General features: G+C 40.4%; 2 protein-coding genes across 3 annotated transcripts in view; one reads left to right on the top strand and one right to left on the bottom strand.

The window, feature by feature from the left end:
* LOC105451840 (protein timeless homolog) overlaps positions 1–17871 on the bottom strand; it is a 99351-nt gene that overhangs the window by 58807 nt on the left and 22673 nt on the right. The gene's annotated exons all lie outside the window — the stretch shown is intronic.
* On the top strand, positions 1362–6285 carry LOC105451830. The gene has a single exon (XM_011692523.1). The coding sequence runs from the start codon at positions 1657–1659 to the stop codon at positions 4420–4422; it is 2766 nt and encodes a 921-aa protein (XP_011690825.1). The 5' UTR covers positions 1362–1656; the 3' UTR covers positions 4423–6285.

Raw genomic sequence — 17871 nt, 5'->3', positions numbered from 1 at the left:
CATTAGGAATATCTGATATATAATCAAGTCGCTGCGGCCGTATCAATACCCGGAGAATGTAAAAAATATTCATGAAAAATGCGCTAGTAATTAAAGTTGATCTTGTCTCAGCAAAAAATAATACGTCCGCGTTACGTGCATTATGATGTAACGCGACGACTATGCATTATGCAACAATGCCAGCGAAAAAAATTTGAACTCTCTTCTATCCTTTAGAATAATGATAAAATAATTTGATGGATGAAAATTCAAGTAGAAAAAAACAAAATATAGATATCATATCATATAATATAATAATAAGGGCGGTAAAGCGTATATGGGATACGTGCGAAGAGATATTATCTGACCTTTCACCTTATTCCGTGAGAACTGCATCTTTGCACCTCCGTAACCTCGGCACGCGAATCGAATCTAAGAAAGCCCACTAGCGGCTGAAACTCATGAAACTGCCGGCGAAGTTTTAGTTGGATTAGTAACTTAGTGCGTGCTTATTGTCTTAACGAGTATCTATAATATTTCCGGGAACGTGATCTTCGCGGTTGTTCCAAATATGAGGGTAAACTACATACGCTAGCCACTTGGCTAATTGTGTTGCATTAAATATTCAAGCAAACAGAAAGATGCTACAATGCAACAACTAATTTATTATGTATAGTGATTCTCGACACACTATTAATATGTCATATAGCTAACGAAAATAAAATGTCAACAGACATTAATATTTACGGTTCATAAATATTTTACCATTCAAGAAATTTATAAAATGAAGAAAGAACTGCTTCTTAATAAGAGCATTAGTGTGTGTTAGCTCTGTATTCATGACTTCATTAACGGTGTTAAAAGCGATACTTGTAAAATTGTTGCAATTTAAAAAGCGATAATAAGCCAAAATGGAGCCGAATGGAATGGAGTAGTGTAAAGGAAGACGAGGAAAGTTCGCAGCAGCTAGTAGGCCGGTAGCAAGGGTAGTTGGTGAAATCGTAGGATACCGGCTCTACGCGTCACTACGCTGTCAGAGGACGCAAGCGCGCTCGCGCCCCTTATCGAGTTCGAGAGCAAAAGCGACGCGGCTGCCGGTAGTGGTGGCGATGGCGGTGGTTGTAGTAGTGGTGTTGGTGCTGTATATGGACCGGTATATATATAGGGGGGAAGATACGGCGGAAGGGTGGAATGGTTGTAGGTGGCGGCACACAGTCGAGTCCGGAGAGACAGAGGGGGAGGATCGGCGGCGAGGGTGAGAGCGCGAGAGGGAGAGAAGCCGACGGAAGGGTAGGAAGACGAAACGCGGGGTGGAGGAGAAAAGAGAAGAGAAGCGACGCGGAGGGTGGCGGGTACAGCTACGAGTCGGGCGCCGCAGTGTTTGTCAGTCCTTCGTATGGACATCACGTTCGACGAGACTGATAGTACCCGCCGGTATTGGCATCCGTATATAAGCCGTATAACCGTTTTTGACGGCATCCATCATCGTCGATAGTCACCGACGTCGATCGCGCGTCAATTTCGCCCCGTAGATGAACCCGCGGCTGCGGCACGCGCCCCCGCGTTCCCCGATATCGTCGTCGCGCGCGTCTCGTCACTCTATCCACGAGCGGACGAACGGCGCGGCGAGATCCTTACGGACAGTGGACGAGATGTGAAGACGTCGCCTTGGAAGCGATGTGGCTTCCGTTAGTGCTGCTCGCCTTGATGGCGAGCGGTTCCGCCTGTCCGGATCTCTGCGAGTGTCATCAGAATGACGCTGAGAAAAATAACGCGTCGGCTTTGCTGGACGTGACCTGTCGCGGACGTGTACCCGGTCTATCGGAGTTACCCGCGGTAGTGAAAAGTTTGTCGGTGGAGAGCGCCGTGGGATCGGACGTTGATGTCCTCCTGGACGAGCTGGATGCCGCCGACTTGGTGAATGATCTCGGGATGAACGTCGCTTCGGATAATCTCAAAACGAACGACACGTCGAAGACGAACGACACGTCGTCGTCGTCGTCGGATGAGCCGACGGGCGCAACAGAGGTTCTACCGTATCTGGTCGAGTTCACGGTGACAAATTGTTCGTTGGTGACGTTGAACGTGTCGTGGCACGGTCTCGAGCGCTTGAGGTCGTTAAATCTGTCGTGCAACAACCTGCTGCGAGTAAGGGACGTGTTGGTGATCCGCGCGATGAATCTAAGCGAGCTGGCGTGCCTCGATCTGTCGGACAACTCGTTGTCGGACATCAGTGTCGATTCTTTCAGGACGCTCGTCGGACTCGTGCGACTGAGTTTACGTAAGAACGCGATCGGCACGGTGGACGAGGGCGCGTTTCGCGGTCTCGATCGACTGGAATTTCTCGATCTATCGGACAACAGGTTGGCGGACTTGCCAGATAGCGCGCTCACGCCGTTATACTCCTTGCAGAAACTCGATCTCAGCGGTAACCAGCTGCAAGTCCTGGGCGTCAGGTGGTTCGAGAGCCTCGACAGATTGAGGGAGCTCGATGTTTCGCGAAATGGATTGGCCAGAGCGGCCTCGGGTACGCTGCAACCGTTATCGGGGCTATCTATTCTAAGGTTAGCGGAAAATCCGCTAAGAGAGAGAGACGTATCTCTATTATTGGGCACCGGAAGAAGATTGGAGACGGTAGATGCGTCCCGTACCGGATTGGCGCGAGTACCAGCCGCTTTGACGAGATCGGTCAGAGCACTCAGACTCGCTGGTAACAGGCTGACTACGATTCGCAGCGGTGACTTGGATAGCTATCCTCTGCTGCGCATGTTGGATATCGCCGACAACCGTTTGGCGGATATTGAGAACGACGCTTTGGGGCGGCTGGAGGTTTTGGAAGAGCTCGATCTATCCGGAAATGTGCTTTCAAAGGTACCGGGTAGTTTACCAAGCAGTCTCGTGATGCTCAAACTGCAGCGAAATGCGATAACCGCATTGAAACTCGATGATCTCAATGGTCTGTACAATCTGCGATCGTTAATGTTGAACGATAATGCCATCAGCGAGATCGACGTGGGCGCGCTCGGTCAACTGCCTCTGCTCGCCGAGCTGGATCTATCCAATAATCCTATCAAAGTGTTATCAACTAATACTCTAAGTGGACCGAGTAATCTGACGAAGCTTCGAATGTCAGGTCTAACGTCGCTCCAACGACATCAGGAAGAACAAAGCGACATGGCGTTTCCGGTACCGACTCCGGAACATTTGATAATGCTGGATGTGTCGCGCAGTCCAGTTCTTGCGGGACAGTTACTGGCGGATGACGCCGCACTATCCGCCTGTAAGAGTCTGATAGAGCTGAACCTCTCGGCGACCAACATCAGCACCATCAGATCTGACGTCGCGTACATGTTGCCGCAGCTGCGCGTTCTTGGGCTTGAGAAAAACAACTGGAACTGCACGGAAGATCTCTACTGGTTGGGCGAGTGGATCAGGCAGCATCGCGAATCGAATCAACAGTATCAAACAGCGCGATGTACCAATCCACGAAAACTGGCGGGATTATTTTTGCACGAGCTGCCACCGCCGCCGAATTTCGTTTCCACAACCGCGGGAATCGTCACGACAGCGGCGACAAGCACCTCGGTTACCCTATCTGTCGTCTTCACGCTCGAACATACATCGAATACTGATCAGCCAAACGTCACGGTGTCTTCCAATATCGAAGATGCGAATTCCGACGGTAACGTCACGGATCTTCTCACGCTATCCTCCGTAAACGCGAAAACCGAATCGAAAATGGTAGCTGACTCGGATTTTCTCTCCGTCGCGAAAACCGTCGCCGCAACGGCAACGCCGAAAAAAACACCACGAGTCTACCAGGCGCCGACGTCCTTCCGTAACGTAACGTCGTCAATCACGACGCGGATGAGCGGGGAACCGGATCGAAAGAGCGATAAAACAAATCGTATCTCGATGGATCAGAATTTAATCAAGCACATCGTCGTCTCGGCCTCTCGAGCACCGGGCGACCCGAAGCCATCCATTATGAGAATAGAAGACGGGGAGTCGCGTTCGCAAACTTTCGATAACCGGGCCGACGGTGGGACGCGAAAAAACGGCAGGATGAGCAAAGTTGCCGCATCAGCCGTCGGCGAGATCTTCTCGTCGGGGTCTTCGAACGTGGGAAGGAAAACGATCGAGAAGCACTCGGGCAGCATGGGTAATGCGACGAGAGCAAACGCGGTGTTGGACGAACGCGACTCGAAGACGATAGCGGAAGAATTGAACAGCCGTGCGACCGATTCCGGGGCCAGGGTGTCCGAAGCTTTGTCCGCCGGTGCCCATCCCGGCATGTTGGTGTTAGTCGGCGCAGCCCTCGGCGCCGTCGCGGCGCTAACCGTCGTACTCTCGCGAAGAGCAACGGTGCACCGGACGGACAGGTATCATCGTCACGAGAACATCGAAGTGCACACTCTCACGCCTACTGCGGAGCTTTGGTGACCAGAATCGGAACACGTCTGCCTGTTCGAGAGGGACAGGCGACCGGACATCGAGAATCGTGACCGAGAAGCGTCGACGTTGCCTCAACAATCGGCGAATTCACGGCTGATCGACATGTGTTTGAGGAAGATCCTCAAGTAACCGACAGTATCGGCGATCGAAGGTGTGCATCCCATTATTGCGACGAGATCTAAGTGGATCTGCCGGAGAGAGGTACGATAACTGAAGTGTTAATCAGAAAGTTGGAAGGATTGTCCTGACTGCGGAAGCCACGGACGGAAAGGACGAGCGACTAAACGTCGAAGTTGGGAACGAGATACTCCGACCTAATCCGTATCGCTTCGGAAACCGCCAATACGCCGCGGATTATGGGGGACAATATCGGAAGAAATAAGAAATTATTCGGACGTGACTTAAAACCTCTGCAACCTGAAGAGAAGAAAAGGAAGGCGGATAAGTGTCGTAAAACCATCGTGACTGCTGAAAATTTGCAGTGCAGTAATTAGGGACAGATGTTAATAAAAATTCTAACAGCTCTAAACAAGTGTTACTTATAAAATCAATCTCTGTAATCGCGTATCTGGCTTATCGAGTTCTTTGAAAATCGCGTGTGGCTCAGTATGTAAAGTCATCCAGATGTCGATAACGCTATGGTATCTACTCGATGGAAAGAATACTCGACGACGACACTGTTCAAACTCCATCAACGGCGGAGATGCAGACGTCAAGTACTGTAACCAAGACGTTAAAAGCACGAGCGAGAATCACCGCGTTATTTCATATAAATTCTGACGTATACAAACACATCCGGTGCTGCACATGCCGTCCGTCGGGAAATACTGGACGCCCGTACTACTACGGACAAAAAACTCGGGGAAAAAACTGCGTGCAAAAAAAAAATTCGGCACTATTTCAACATGCATCGCGGTGGATCGGCATCGCGCAAAACCTCTATTTCCTTCGTAATAAACGCCAATTGTAGGAGGAGAGATACGAATGAAAATTAAATATGGAGTTATTCGCGTGAGAGACCTATAAACCCGTCAAAACCTTCGACATTGGTGTTTGATGTCTTCTGATTTCGGTATCGCGCGTATGCAGTCATCGCAGCGTGTCATAATCGAGTGGCAATGACCACAAGCGAGCGGGTTTAGCGATTTAGCTGATTGACTTGGAATCAGACCGATAAATTGGACACAGTGACAATAATAATGGTTACACGCCGCATCTCGAGAGCTTGACTCTTTGCGGTACGCTCAATTCCTGAGGAGAGACTATATTGTGACTGAAATGAAGTGCGAGTGTAATAAAAGTAGGAAGAGAGCGTAAGGCTAGCGAAAGATAGAAAAACGTGGACGTGGTAGAGAAGCAGGTAGGGCAATGCCAAAATGCAGAATGTAGGAGATGAAAAATTCGCGGTGGCAAATAGTATGCTTGAATGATAAAACCCGACGGGAAGCCAGAGAGAGAGTGCTAGACGGAGGAATTTTTATCGAACCGCGTGTGCGTGTGTGAGAGAGATCGAGAGAATCGAGCGTAAGAGGAAAAAGAAAGAAGGGATATTAATTCGCGAGAAATCGTTCTCGAATGCAGCAAAACGGGATGTACAGAAATATTGCTTCCGTACTTAATTCCTTTAAGCTTTATGAGGCGTCAAGACTTCTCAACAAATACAAAAATGAAAGAAAGGATGCTTGCGAACGAGAGAGAGAGAGAGAGAGAGAGAGAGAGAGAGAGAGAGAGAGCGAGAGAGAGAGCGAGAGAGCAAATAGACAAAAATAGCGAAGAGGCTAAATATTATCTTTCTTAAAATAACCAGTGTCAAAGTACCGCTATAATAATAAACCGATGTACAAAGATGCATGTTCGTCGAACTTTTTTTCTCTTTGCCTACATCATATTGTTTCCTTTATTCTTTGTGTATAAATATCCTGAATATCTGTACAATGTTTCATAACAAACAGTAACAGAATATTCATATACGTAAATATTTTAACAAAATTATTTCTAAAAAATATACATTTCACTTTATAAGTTAATATGTCTATACGTATATATTAAAAAACATATATATAATCTACATTTTAATATTTACATATATATAATTTGTATTTTAAGTAAAATAAATATAATAATCTTAAAAAAAATCACATCAAAATTTTAAAAATACAATTATATTATACAAATTTATGTGTGTTAAATTCATATTTTTATATCAGTTTAGTTATAACTTAGATAGAATAATCAAAAACATTTATATTTGGCAGTAAGTATCAATATATTGAATAGGTAAGTATATATATTAATGTTGTTTTTTTTATACGTGCATATGTACATATTATTATGTAATACACTGCGTTTTATTTTAACTAGTGTTATCAACAATGCTTGTCAAATGTCAGAGATATTATTATCGTGCCTGACATTTTTTAAATTAAACTGTTTTGTTACCATTAAAGTAATTATTAAAAATAAACTGCTAACTATTCACATTGAAGTAAATCAATAAAAAAAAGACTGATAACAAGGATATTAATTCCCGTGTCAAAAAATAAATATCGTTTACAAGCTTCCTTTCTGCTTCAATAATACTGGATTCTCTCAATTATTAATTAAATAAAGTTAATTAGATGAACAAATATTCCACGTAAAAATTATTTTCCTGCCAAGATAAAATAACTCGTCTACAAACTGCGTATTTATCTTTTAGATTTCAATTACAATCAGATTCATGTCAACATCCCCATAATTTGCCACACATTAATTAAGGCAATGCGGAGCAAGACAAATATTTACCGCATTAATTATAATCTCATTAACTCTAGCAATAACCACAAAAATACCCTTGCTGTATATTCCACAAGATTATAATTCAAATGCATTAAACATAGAATGATTAATTAATTAAATATAAATAACATTTTTATTGTAATAACTAATAATTCTTAGTAGAATAGAAAATGAGTGAATAAGTACCAAGCACTTGGAAATATTAATGGACTCTACAAGACTACAAGATTATGTAAGGACACTAAAGCTTCGTTGTTAAATCACAGGATCTCGAAATGACGCAAATGTAATTTTATAGATAATTCGAAGCGTTGCCGCTTTACTACATGCCTGCCGGGGAGTTTCTGAACAACGATAATAATGAGTCGGGACGGCAGTAAGGAAAAACGATATCTACGAAGCATATTCAATACAGCGATTCTGTGGAGGACGGGCAGCCTCGTGCTGCAGTTTAAATTTTCTACAAAATAACTCGTCGTAAGGAGTGCAACTAGGAAAATTTAATCACCGTGTAGCGGCTCCCCCGGCTCACCCCAGGGCTACGGAATTGGCGAATTCAGTAACATCTTGCAGAAGTTCGTTATCCCTACTCTCCCTTGTACCACCGTCGGTTTACCGAGACGCCCGTACTATTTCGTAATATTGACTTCATCGATGAAAAACAGAATCCAGTTTGGAACTCATCTGCATACCGATCCCAGCGCAATTACTCTCTTCACGCGCGGATATTGTATAGTGTGTGTTATTGCACTCAAACAGCATGGCGAATGGTCCGCCAGGAAAATCATCGAAAATAAAAAGCGACGAGGAATTTTCAATATATCGCGTATGAATGGAGAATGCTAACAACATAAACATGCAACAGTTTCTTATTAAAAGAGTTAATTAAATTAAATATACAAGCGAGAGAAAAAAATGTATAAAAATACAAGATATTAAAAAAAAATGGATTAAAAATCAATGAAAAAGACTCGATGATATGATTAGGATGTATCATTTAATGTACGTAGGAAGTTGATACGAATGTTATTCCTTTATATTTTTACAAAACTCCAGATTTAAAATTTTAAATTTGATTAGAAAGTTACAATTATATTTGTACCAATTTGTATTGACACATGCAATAAAAAGCGTATTGCAATTTCAAACTCAATTGCACATCGATCCCAACACAATTACTCTTTTCCCAATGGGAGATTGCAAGCTGAGTTGTTACAGTACGATACACGCCAATCATTACAGAACGGAAGCGTGCCTGAAAAGGCTGCTGTTCATATTTTATAAGAGCAATCACACTGCATGAAATACATAATGAGGGTAGGTAACCATTTCGCAGGCAAATAAAAGTCTTAATTATTCAGACGGGATTTGGAATCGTATATGTCTTAGCGTGAAGAACTTTGCAGAAAATTATTCGCATTATTTCAATCATGATCTCTTAAGTTATTCAAAGAAATAAAGACTGTCTAAATTTTGCTTAATAACTTAAATTGTTTTTTTGATTGATATTCTTAAGTATATATGGGGTATCTATTCATCATATAATTCATGTATTAATAGGGCGCAATGCACTTTGCACACAAGTGCTCCTGATAAAATGTACGTAGTTATAGTCGCTGTGGTGACGCGGCGGCGCGTCACACAAATAAGAGACATTTTGTTACGCAAATTGGCCTACGAATTCACTAGTGGAATTGTTTGGCAAACGGCGAATTCAATCAACCTACTTACCGTTCTAACGTCATACCGAATTTATTATTCATAAAGTCAACGAAACTACCTAAATTCGTATTTTCTAAATTTATGCGCGCAATGTCGCTAGGTTCGCAACGCTTCTGTGTAACGTCCCTCAAATATTCGCACAGCTATTTCTGTCTAGCAAATAAATTGGCAATTTCATTGACTGACAAAATTGACCATAAACCATAAAGCATCAAAATTAACTGAACAAGCTGTAAACTAATGTTTAATGCACTAATTCTCCTAAATCTGAGATTTTACGAGCAAAACGAGATTCGCATCTCGCAATTTTAAGTCTACTAATAAATGAAACCAAATTAAATCAAAAACTTACAAAAATACAAGGTTTTAGTGTCAAATAAAAGAAATCTCAAAAGTTATCTATTCAAAATATTGTATTTTTTAGTGCTATTCGCATTACTAATAAAACACACTTTCATATATTTCATAACGTCAATAATTTTAATTGAATTTATATGAAAACTTTTGAGATTTTCATTTCAGGTCAATGACAATTAAATCTGTTAGTAGTGAAACATTCTGTACCTACATAGATACAATAAAAAGTACTTGACTCGAGCCAATTACCCGTTATTAGAGATAGAGTTAGCTGAACTAATCTCTACAGCAGACACAGAAGCACGGATGTTTGCTGTTTCAGCTAGATAGTAAGAGAAACGTAACTCTCCGAACACAGTAGCATTGATCGAGAGCCGCTATGACACTTTCTGTACAAAGGGGAGAGCACCGGCGACGCCAAGGTAAACTAGGTCTTCATGGTAGGAGAAGCAAGAGATCCTCTTCATCGCGTCTGCGATAGCCGCAAACCGCCGCCCTACTCGTTGCGCTCTTTCCGATCGCAAGCTCCGCAAGCTTTGCAGTCTTTTTATTTACCTCCGGTTTCCCCATCATCATGTTACTCACCATAGGATTCTAGCGGCGATTTAATATCAGCGTACCTGACGTCGACTATCCAAGCAATCAAGATTATTTCAAATCACTCAATTAAAAAAAATGCAATTCTAATCTAACTAGCTCGTATGAGTCTAATTCATATAAGCAATTTCTACGCTTAAATGCTTTATTTTATGTAAATACTTTTTTTTATTTTCACTCATAAAAGAAGAAACGTTATAAATATTTATGAAATTTCTATATCAAATAAACGGAATTAAAGAGAGAACGACAATGCAGGAGAAGAGTTTCTTGAAGTGGATTAGAAAAAATTTTTATAACAAACGGAGTATACTTTACGGGACAATACCTCCGCGAGTGTTTCCAAGAACTTATGGATACGTGGTTTCAAATAAAGTACGAGTGAGACAATCGGGGAAGAAAAGAGCAACGCGGATTTTTCTGCCGGCCGTGTATAAGAAATTTCTGCCGCGATACACTGGAAGTTCACGGCAGTTTTACCAGCTTCACAGACGTAAAAGTTTTTTTTACGGCTCCGCTAGTACTTTATAAAATATTACAAAAATTTGCAAGCCTGGTTGCGAACCAATGGTATACCTTGGGGAATTATTGAAATAACTTTCGTCCCCCTCTAGGGAGCTCGCCGCGAAAAGAAATATACGCGATTAAAGTCGCGCTAATAAATTTAAAGATGGAAATATCCGCGCCAGCGATAACGATACGTTTTTATTAATGTGAAATAGAATTGTGGAAATTTTAATGAATATAAGTTATAAATAATCGCGACGTCTTATCACGGTAAAATTATTCAGAGGGCAAAAAAAATCAAATGTCTGATTTTTGCGCCGCGTGTATCGGATTTTTGCATTAAAGCACTCAGCAGGATATCCTATTAATTAAACGTGTGCGAATGTACATTTAATAGTGAATAACTTTTTATATGCACATTTTAATTATATTGGTATATATCGGACTTGCGTGCGGCAGATAAATGTAAATTCTTCCTTCTTGAATATGCAATGTTTCAAAAGCTCGCTCACGCCAACAGCCAACAGTTATTTTCTACCATACTTTTTGGGAATGATTGACGAGTTTAAGCGGCGGGACTCTGAAAAATAATTAGCTGCTCTAATTGACTCCATTATTTACGCGGAAATAACGTAGCCGCCCCCGACGTAAAAATTCGAATTACAATGACGGCCTCGAAAGCGGGAATATCCCGTAAGCACGCGTAGACGTTCGCGCACACATTCGCACGCGGCGGTGGTTGCTAAGGTTGCTCGACTGCTGGAATAATTGAAATTGATCGTTGTGGAAATGCCTCTTCTATATCCTTCCGTTTCGCCCGTTCTCCGCAGTCCTTTTAACTAGCACGTCCGAGAACTATAGGTATATAAATAGCGCTCCGCTAATTTTTAAAAGGGTTTTAAAGCTTTGTGATTAATGCGCGCGGACCTCGAACTAATAGTGCTGTTAAAATATTTATTTATCTCAGGAAAACTTTTCTGTCGTCTTTCATTTACTTTAACGTTACCGCAGTTAGTATCGTCAGTATGTGTATATCATCGTTACGATACGATAATCGTAATAAAGCTCTTTAAATATTAACAAAACGGACGAAAGGGACGCGTACACGACGTGTCCGATTAAACGCTTCAGTTAAAATAAAATAATGATTCGCGCTTTTCTGCAAGAACATTCATTACGTCTGAACAAGTAGCACGATTTTCCCGCACTCTATTAATGGATTACCATTACTGTAAAAGAGAGTACGTCGTAACGACCGTTTCAACAATTCCACACATGCCAGTAATTCAAATGGCGACCACGTTTACAACGGTGATCCCGCTAACCACAGATTTACTGTCACGTACATGGTTTTATCGGATAGAGTGGTCGATACACTTTATGCTTTTGACCTTTGTTGTAATATGCACACCGGTACATTTATGCTTTTTTATTGCATTTTTAAAACACAGCGTAAATTATTGCTACGGATTAGATACCGCTAGTTCGGAATATTAAATAACTGCGCGCACATATTATTAAGGCAAATAACGCTGGAAATTCAGAATAAGATAATCACTATCGTTCGATCTGAATAGATATCGTTATGCAAAATGATAAAACGTCACGTACGTTACAAACTATACAATTCAAACTGGACAATTTCTAAATATTAATGATTGCACGTGCTAGTGCACGTGAAACAAATATACGCGCGCGTTAAATCATTTTTGTTGAAATATATATGTATATCCAGATTTGAATTACGGAAGGGTAAGAAGAATTTCTCGGTATAAATAAACGTTGCCAGCGCTATCAGGATAATTTCGCGCCTCCAAGCTGAGATTTGATCCGGGGTTTTTTCTGCAGCAAATGCAACTGCTGCCGTCTGTTAAATTGCGGCGAGCCACGAAAAATACGCACGGTCAATCGATTTATTCCCTCATATATTTCAGGATTACGAAAGTCCGAGGTCGGAATCTCCAGGAATATTTACGACCTGACCTGCCCAACGATACATCAAGTGATAAAACCAAGCGAATCGACTTTTTTTTTAATATCGAGCACCGAAGAGTAACACAAATAAAGATTGCACCAAATCCCGGAATGATCCACGTGACATACGTACTTGCATGTATAAAGCGAAATCAACTATAAAAAAATATATATGTTATATATTTAATTGTATTTTTTACATTTGAAGAATGTATTATATACATACAAAATTGTACGTAAAAAATTCAGATTAAGGCACATTTCAATATGCATTTCTATTGATGCTTCAATTGTTATTATGCTGAGCATAATAGAAATGTATAAGAATTTATTAATTAATATATAACGCTTGTGTAAAATTTAATTCTTTTCATGAAAGAGATCATAAAGGAATATGCGTTGTTTTGTAGCAAACATGCATTATTTCGCGGAAAGAGAGAAATGAAAACACGTAATAACATGATGATCACCGAATTTCGGGCTTATAATATTTGCAGAGAACTTGTGATTATTGCCTTAATCGCGGAGTTCTTGAAATGACTATTCTCGTATGTCCAAAGTACGAGATTTCCCGATTTAAGTACCCAGGATTATGTGAATGGTTTTACTGCGGCTATAACCCTACATTTCGGACCAGAACGTGCATGGTGAAGATCAAGAAAGAAAATTTGGAATAGCCATAAACGCATTTACGCCGAAAGATGTTTGCAGAGATAATTGATATATCAATTATGGAATAATCAGTTAAGAGATAAATATATCAATTCATATTGATATATTAACTCTTAACTGATTATTCCATAATTCAATTAAAGAAATATAACAGATAAAGTTCACTCATTCGTCGAATCCTCAGTCTTCAGATATTTTCAAGCTTAATATCCACATGCATATCTCGTTTCATACCCGTTTCTATTGAATAGAATTAGCAGTTACGTTTCCTTTTTTTTTTAACAGTTGCTAAATGAAAATGACAAATGTTCCGTAAACAGAATATTAAAAACTCAAGATTGGTCACACGTTTCGCAAATTTCACAGAGCGCTTTTAGCGCGAATTTAATTGACGTTGGCCCTGCCGCACGATTGGAGCTGATTATTAATTACTCTGCCGCGCCATTTGCAGAGCGGCAAAATAAAATAAAAATTATCGGAGGATGGAGGGGCGGAGCTGGTGAAGGATACTAATTTTCGTCAGCAAACGGTTTCCGCGTAATGGCGCGAAAGAAGAAAAAAATTGGACGTGCTGAAAATTAATTGGTTATATCCGTATAAAAAAGGCAGCGGGGAAAAATCACAGGAACAAACGTTTATGAAATATCATATATCTAGATAATCGTTCTGTCATAAGTATAACACGTTTACCACATTTATATGGAAAATGTATAATATTCACATATTTTTTATTATATTTATACATAATATATATACGATAGACTCTTGTTCCCAGTATATTTTCATTATTATTATGAAGCTGCTACCGAGGAAAGTAAAATTTATAAAGAATTTCCAACGTATTTAATAATTAAAAAAAAAAAGAAAAGGTTTAGCAGATGAAAACGATTCGCCCTTCTTTGACGAAGGGTACGGTATTATGAAGATAAGAGAAATGCAATATTAAATCTTCTTATCTGATCATTCTTTGACGTGGAAGGATTTGCGTTCGTTTTTGAACTAAAGAAGTAGGAAATGTTATTTGTTACTAGAATCTATATTGCGTGAAGATATTACCCGCTCGCGCATTCCTCACGCGACAAAAACGAGTCTGCCGAGGACGAGTATAAATTCGATGCAGACGTTGCGAAAACGGGCCACGAAGTAAGTAAAATATTCGTATATACGTTATAAATACGACATCCACGGTACATTAGATATAAGCTCCGGGAGATACAAACGTATTTCCTATAAATCACCGTGGAAAAATAAAGCGTGGGAATGTCGAATGATGAGAGGTTCTTTGCAACTCAACGGCTTTGTGACCCGCCTACGGGAAGTAATTTTAATAAAAATATCATTTCGAGAGGAAAACTGAACAACACAGTAATATTTTTGGTAGATGATTTGATATTCGCAGAAGAATATCGTAGAGAATAGCAAACGTTAAATTAATATTAAATATTAACATATCTCTCATTCACTTAATTAAAATTTGAAAATAAAATATTTATTTTTGTAAAAATTTATTAAATTTATATGCAATATGCGGTTTTTATTTATTTCAAATATATATACAATATCCCCATCTCTTCTTTCTATATAGTCCTTTGTTTTGTTAAATTATACTTTATCTACAGAATCGTGAAGAAACGTTTATTCGTTTTTTTTTAGGTACAAAAATCACGTTGTATCTTTTATGTTCATTTTTTTAACAAATTCTCTTCAAACTGTGTCTAACACTGTTCCTTTTGTTTGCCCTGCATCAAAACTTTTAACTCACAATTTTTAAACTAGATAGATAAATATAAATGAAATGCCTATTTCAATTTATTGAAGTAAAATAATAATTTATATCAGTGGCAAATGTAATACAGAAAAATATCAATAATATTTCACTTCCACTTGATAGAAGTAATCATAAATCTAGAATTCTTTTTTCTAACTTCATTTATGTTTGTCCATTGAATGATATTCCACATTTATTTCCGTGTCGCAATTATCCGGATTGGCTCCACGTACGTCCACATGCACCATGAAAGTTTATAGTTTCCAAGCCACGAAGAATAGCAGTGGCAATGAAGAAATACGGGATAGAATCTTGTCAAGAAAAATTTTCTGTAACGGTCGCGCTAACGGAAAGCCGCGAACCTTCATCCGAGACTTCGTAACTCTCTCACGTCTCTATTTTAAGCCATCTCCGTGGCGGACGGTCTTTACGATTTCCTGAACCACGGATCAGATGAAAGTAAAGCTCTGCAACAGTTTTGCAGCTTCTTCTTTATCCCTAGCCGTTTCTTCCTCTGTCGCGCGATTTTGCCTTCGATTTTGCACTTATTCGATCCGGTCGTGTAAACGGATTACGCAAATCATAAGATCGGGTCGAAGTTCCGTCAATTTTTTTTTTAGTAGATCTCGCTGCTGCCAACATTTATCCCGTTGAGACGATTCGATTTTTTTGACGCGTACGAACGGACAGGTGACGCGGCCGTAAAAATTTAATTAATATTTTGCGCGCTGTAGAGTGACAAATTTCAATTTAAAAGCGGCTCTTTGATTCTGCATTCGATTACGGAAAACCTTTAGAGAACGAAGCCGGGGTACGCGGACTGCACAAACAGCTATTGAAGAAAATGGCGGATGAATGGCATATACTCGCAGAATTTTCAGAAAGATCCTTTGTCAAGGAGAGCCCGGCACTGTTTGGCGCAAACATCCGCGAAAGGTGGGCGACATCAAAGGCAACACAGATAATTGGTTCGAGCTCTGCCAAAGCGGCACGGTGCGACAGGTGAAGATTGCGGGATTACGTAGGTGCAGCCCACAAACGCAATCACCAAGGAGAAATTTCGCTCTGGAAACTGCCGGTATCGTGTATGTGTGTTTATTTATAGGATGTTGCTCTTAACTGACGCCGAGTATCTGATCCAGCTGGATTCCGAGTAGTGACGGAGCGGTTACAAAGGATAACCGACGACAAAAATCAATTTCTCCGATCACTCGAGCATTATCGTATTAATTACCGCGTCTTTTCAGCGAATAAATGGAGAAAGTCGATAACGGAAGTTTCCCTCACAAGTTCTTTTTCGAAGCCACGTCATCAATTAAACTTTTTTACCTTAGCTATTGAAGCTACGAAGTATACGAACTCTTCGAAAAAAAAAAAAAAATACGGATATTCAATAAATCGATTGGTAGGCTACGTAAAAAAGGTCCAAATCGTAATTAGCGTGATATACCCGATCAATACTGAACAATTATCTAAGATAAAAACTCTATTTCCAATCCAATTTGGATAAAGATTTTTGTGACGCGATCAAGGAAATCCATTTAAAACGCAATTACAAGCGTAAAATTAATATTCTTCGTATTTCACCGTTTCTATCGCGCGGAAGCCGTTTACTCTCGCGCCCGATAGGGGATTATCTAACCAAATCTACGCGAAACGAGTTTCTTTTTCTCCTTTTCATCCCCTCTCGTCACCGAAGTTACCATCCCGCCAGACTTGACTTCTAACAGAACTCCCTAAGTCGCTCGTTCAATCTCGAGGAACCTCGGCGCCAATCCGACCCGCCTGTCCCCCAAAAACCGCAATAACATTTTTTTACGTCCCTCTCCGCCTTTTCCCCTCTTCTTCCTTTTAATTTACATACAATTTCGCAGTGGACTTGTCGTGCTTTGTACAACTTCTTTCAAACCTCCGGATGTAATCAAGGATCCCGATAAGTAACGCCGAAAGGAGTATTAGGGTTTAACGTTCGCTAGGGTGATTTTCTCATAGAAGCGAAAAGGAGAGGAAAACGTAATAAGACAGTCGCCACACGTTTCCTGCTGTATTTAATACTTTTCTTATATCCCCTCGTTGTTCTTTCTTAAATGTTTGCTTGAATAAACCGGTCAAATTATAATAGGAAGTATTTTCTCAGGAATGAAAGGATTTTTATCCATTATGTAAAAGAAATATTAACATTTAACAGCTTGTCAGAAGCAGAACGGTTGAGAGTCTATCTTGGAAAAGATGTAGCTTTCGAGTATTTGTAAGTTATATAAACGTTTAATGGAAAAGGATACGTTTATCGCCGGAATTTTGGATATGAAGAAAATTCATGGAAAAAAAAAATCTTCGAATGATACACCGATACGTTTACTATGTAAATAATAATATTTTCGATGCACCAAACGCAATATCAGAATACCCCACGATCCCGTCGCAAACGGAGCGCGGGATGAAATTTTAGGAGAGACAACCGTGCGTCTGTGCCAGATTTCATCAGATTCTCTCTTTCTCTCTATATTCTACAAAAAGGGAGCCACGCTTTATTCGACCCGCCGCACGAAGATTATGGAGGATAGAAGCGGAAAGCAGACGTCTGCTTATTGACAGGTCGTCATTGATTTTCTGCCAAATCGGACGAATCACCGTTCGTCGGCTTAACGAGCTGCTCCGGTGACTTTCGCTGACATTCTCTTCACGGTTCACAAAAGCGTCATTTTCCTTCTTTTAGTGCCGTTTACCGAAAATCGCCATTATTTTGATCCTTTACAAGGCAGAAGACGAGTTTTTGAAAAAAAATGAACTAAAACAAAATTATACTGTCAAAGAGGCGACCGAAAGCTTTCTTTCGCGGAAAGAAAATCAGTTCCATTAAATCCTATCATCTTCCCTAATATATTTCCTGTTCAATGTCGTATGAATCATTATACATGATTTTAATTATCGTCGAATTGGAATAGGAAGAAGGTCGTACAAGCGCGTCGACCTAAAATCTTCCGGTATAATGAAATTATTCCCGTGAGAAATGAGGGGGAAGGAGAAACACGTAAAGAAAGTGAAATTACTGTGCCAGGGAT

The sequence above is a fragment of the Wasmannia auropunctata genome, unplaced genomic scaffold, assembly GCF_000956235.1.
Source record: "Wasmannia auropunctata unplaced genomic scaffold, wasmannia.A_1.0 LD336106.1, whole genome shotgun sequence".
Classification (NCBI taxonomy): Eukaryota; Metazoa; Arthropoda; class Insecta; order Hymenoptera; family Formicidae; genus Wasmannia; species Wasmannia auropunctata.
This window is presented reverse-complemented; position numbering and strand designations above follow the sequence as displayed.

What these genes read in the sequence shown, in the direction of transcription:
- LOC105451830 (XM_011692523.1), top strand. Translation starts at nt 1,657, where the DNA reads ATGTGGCTTCCGTTAGTGCTGCTCGCCTTGATGGCGAGCGGTTCCGCC.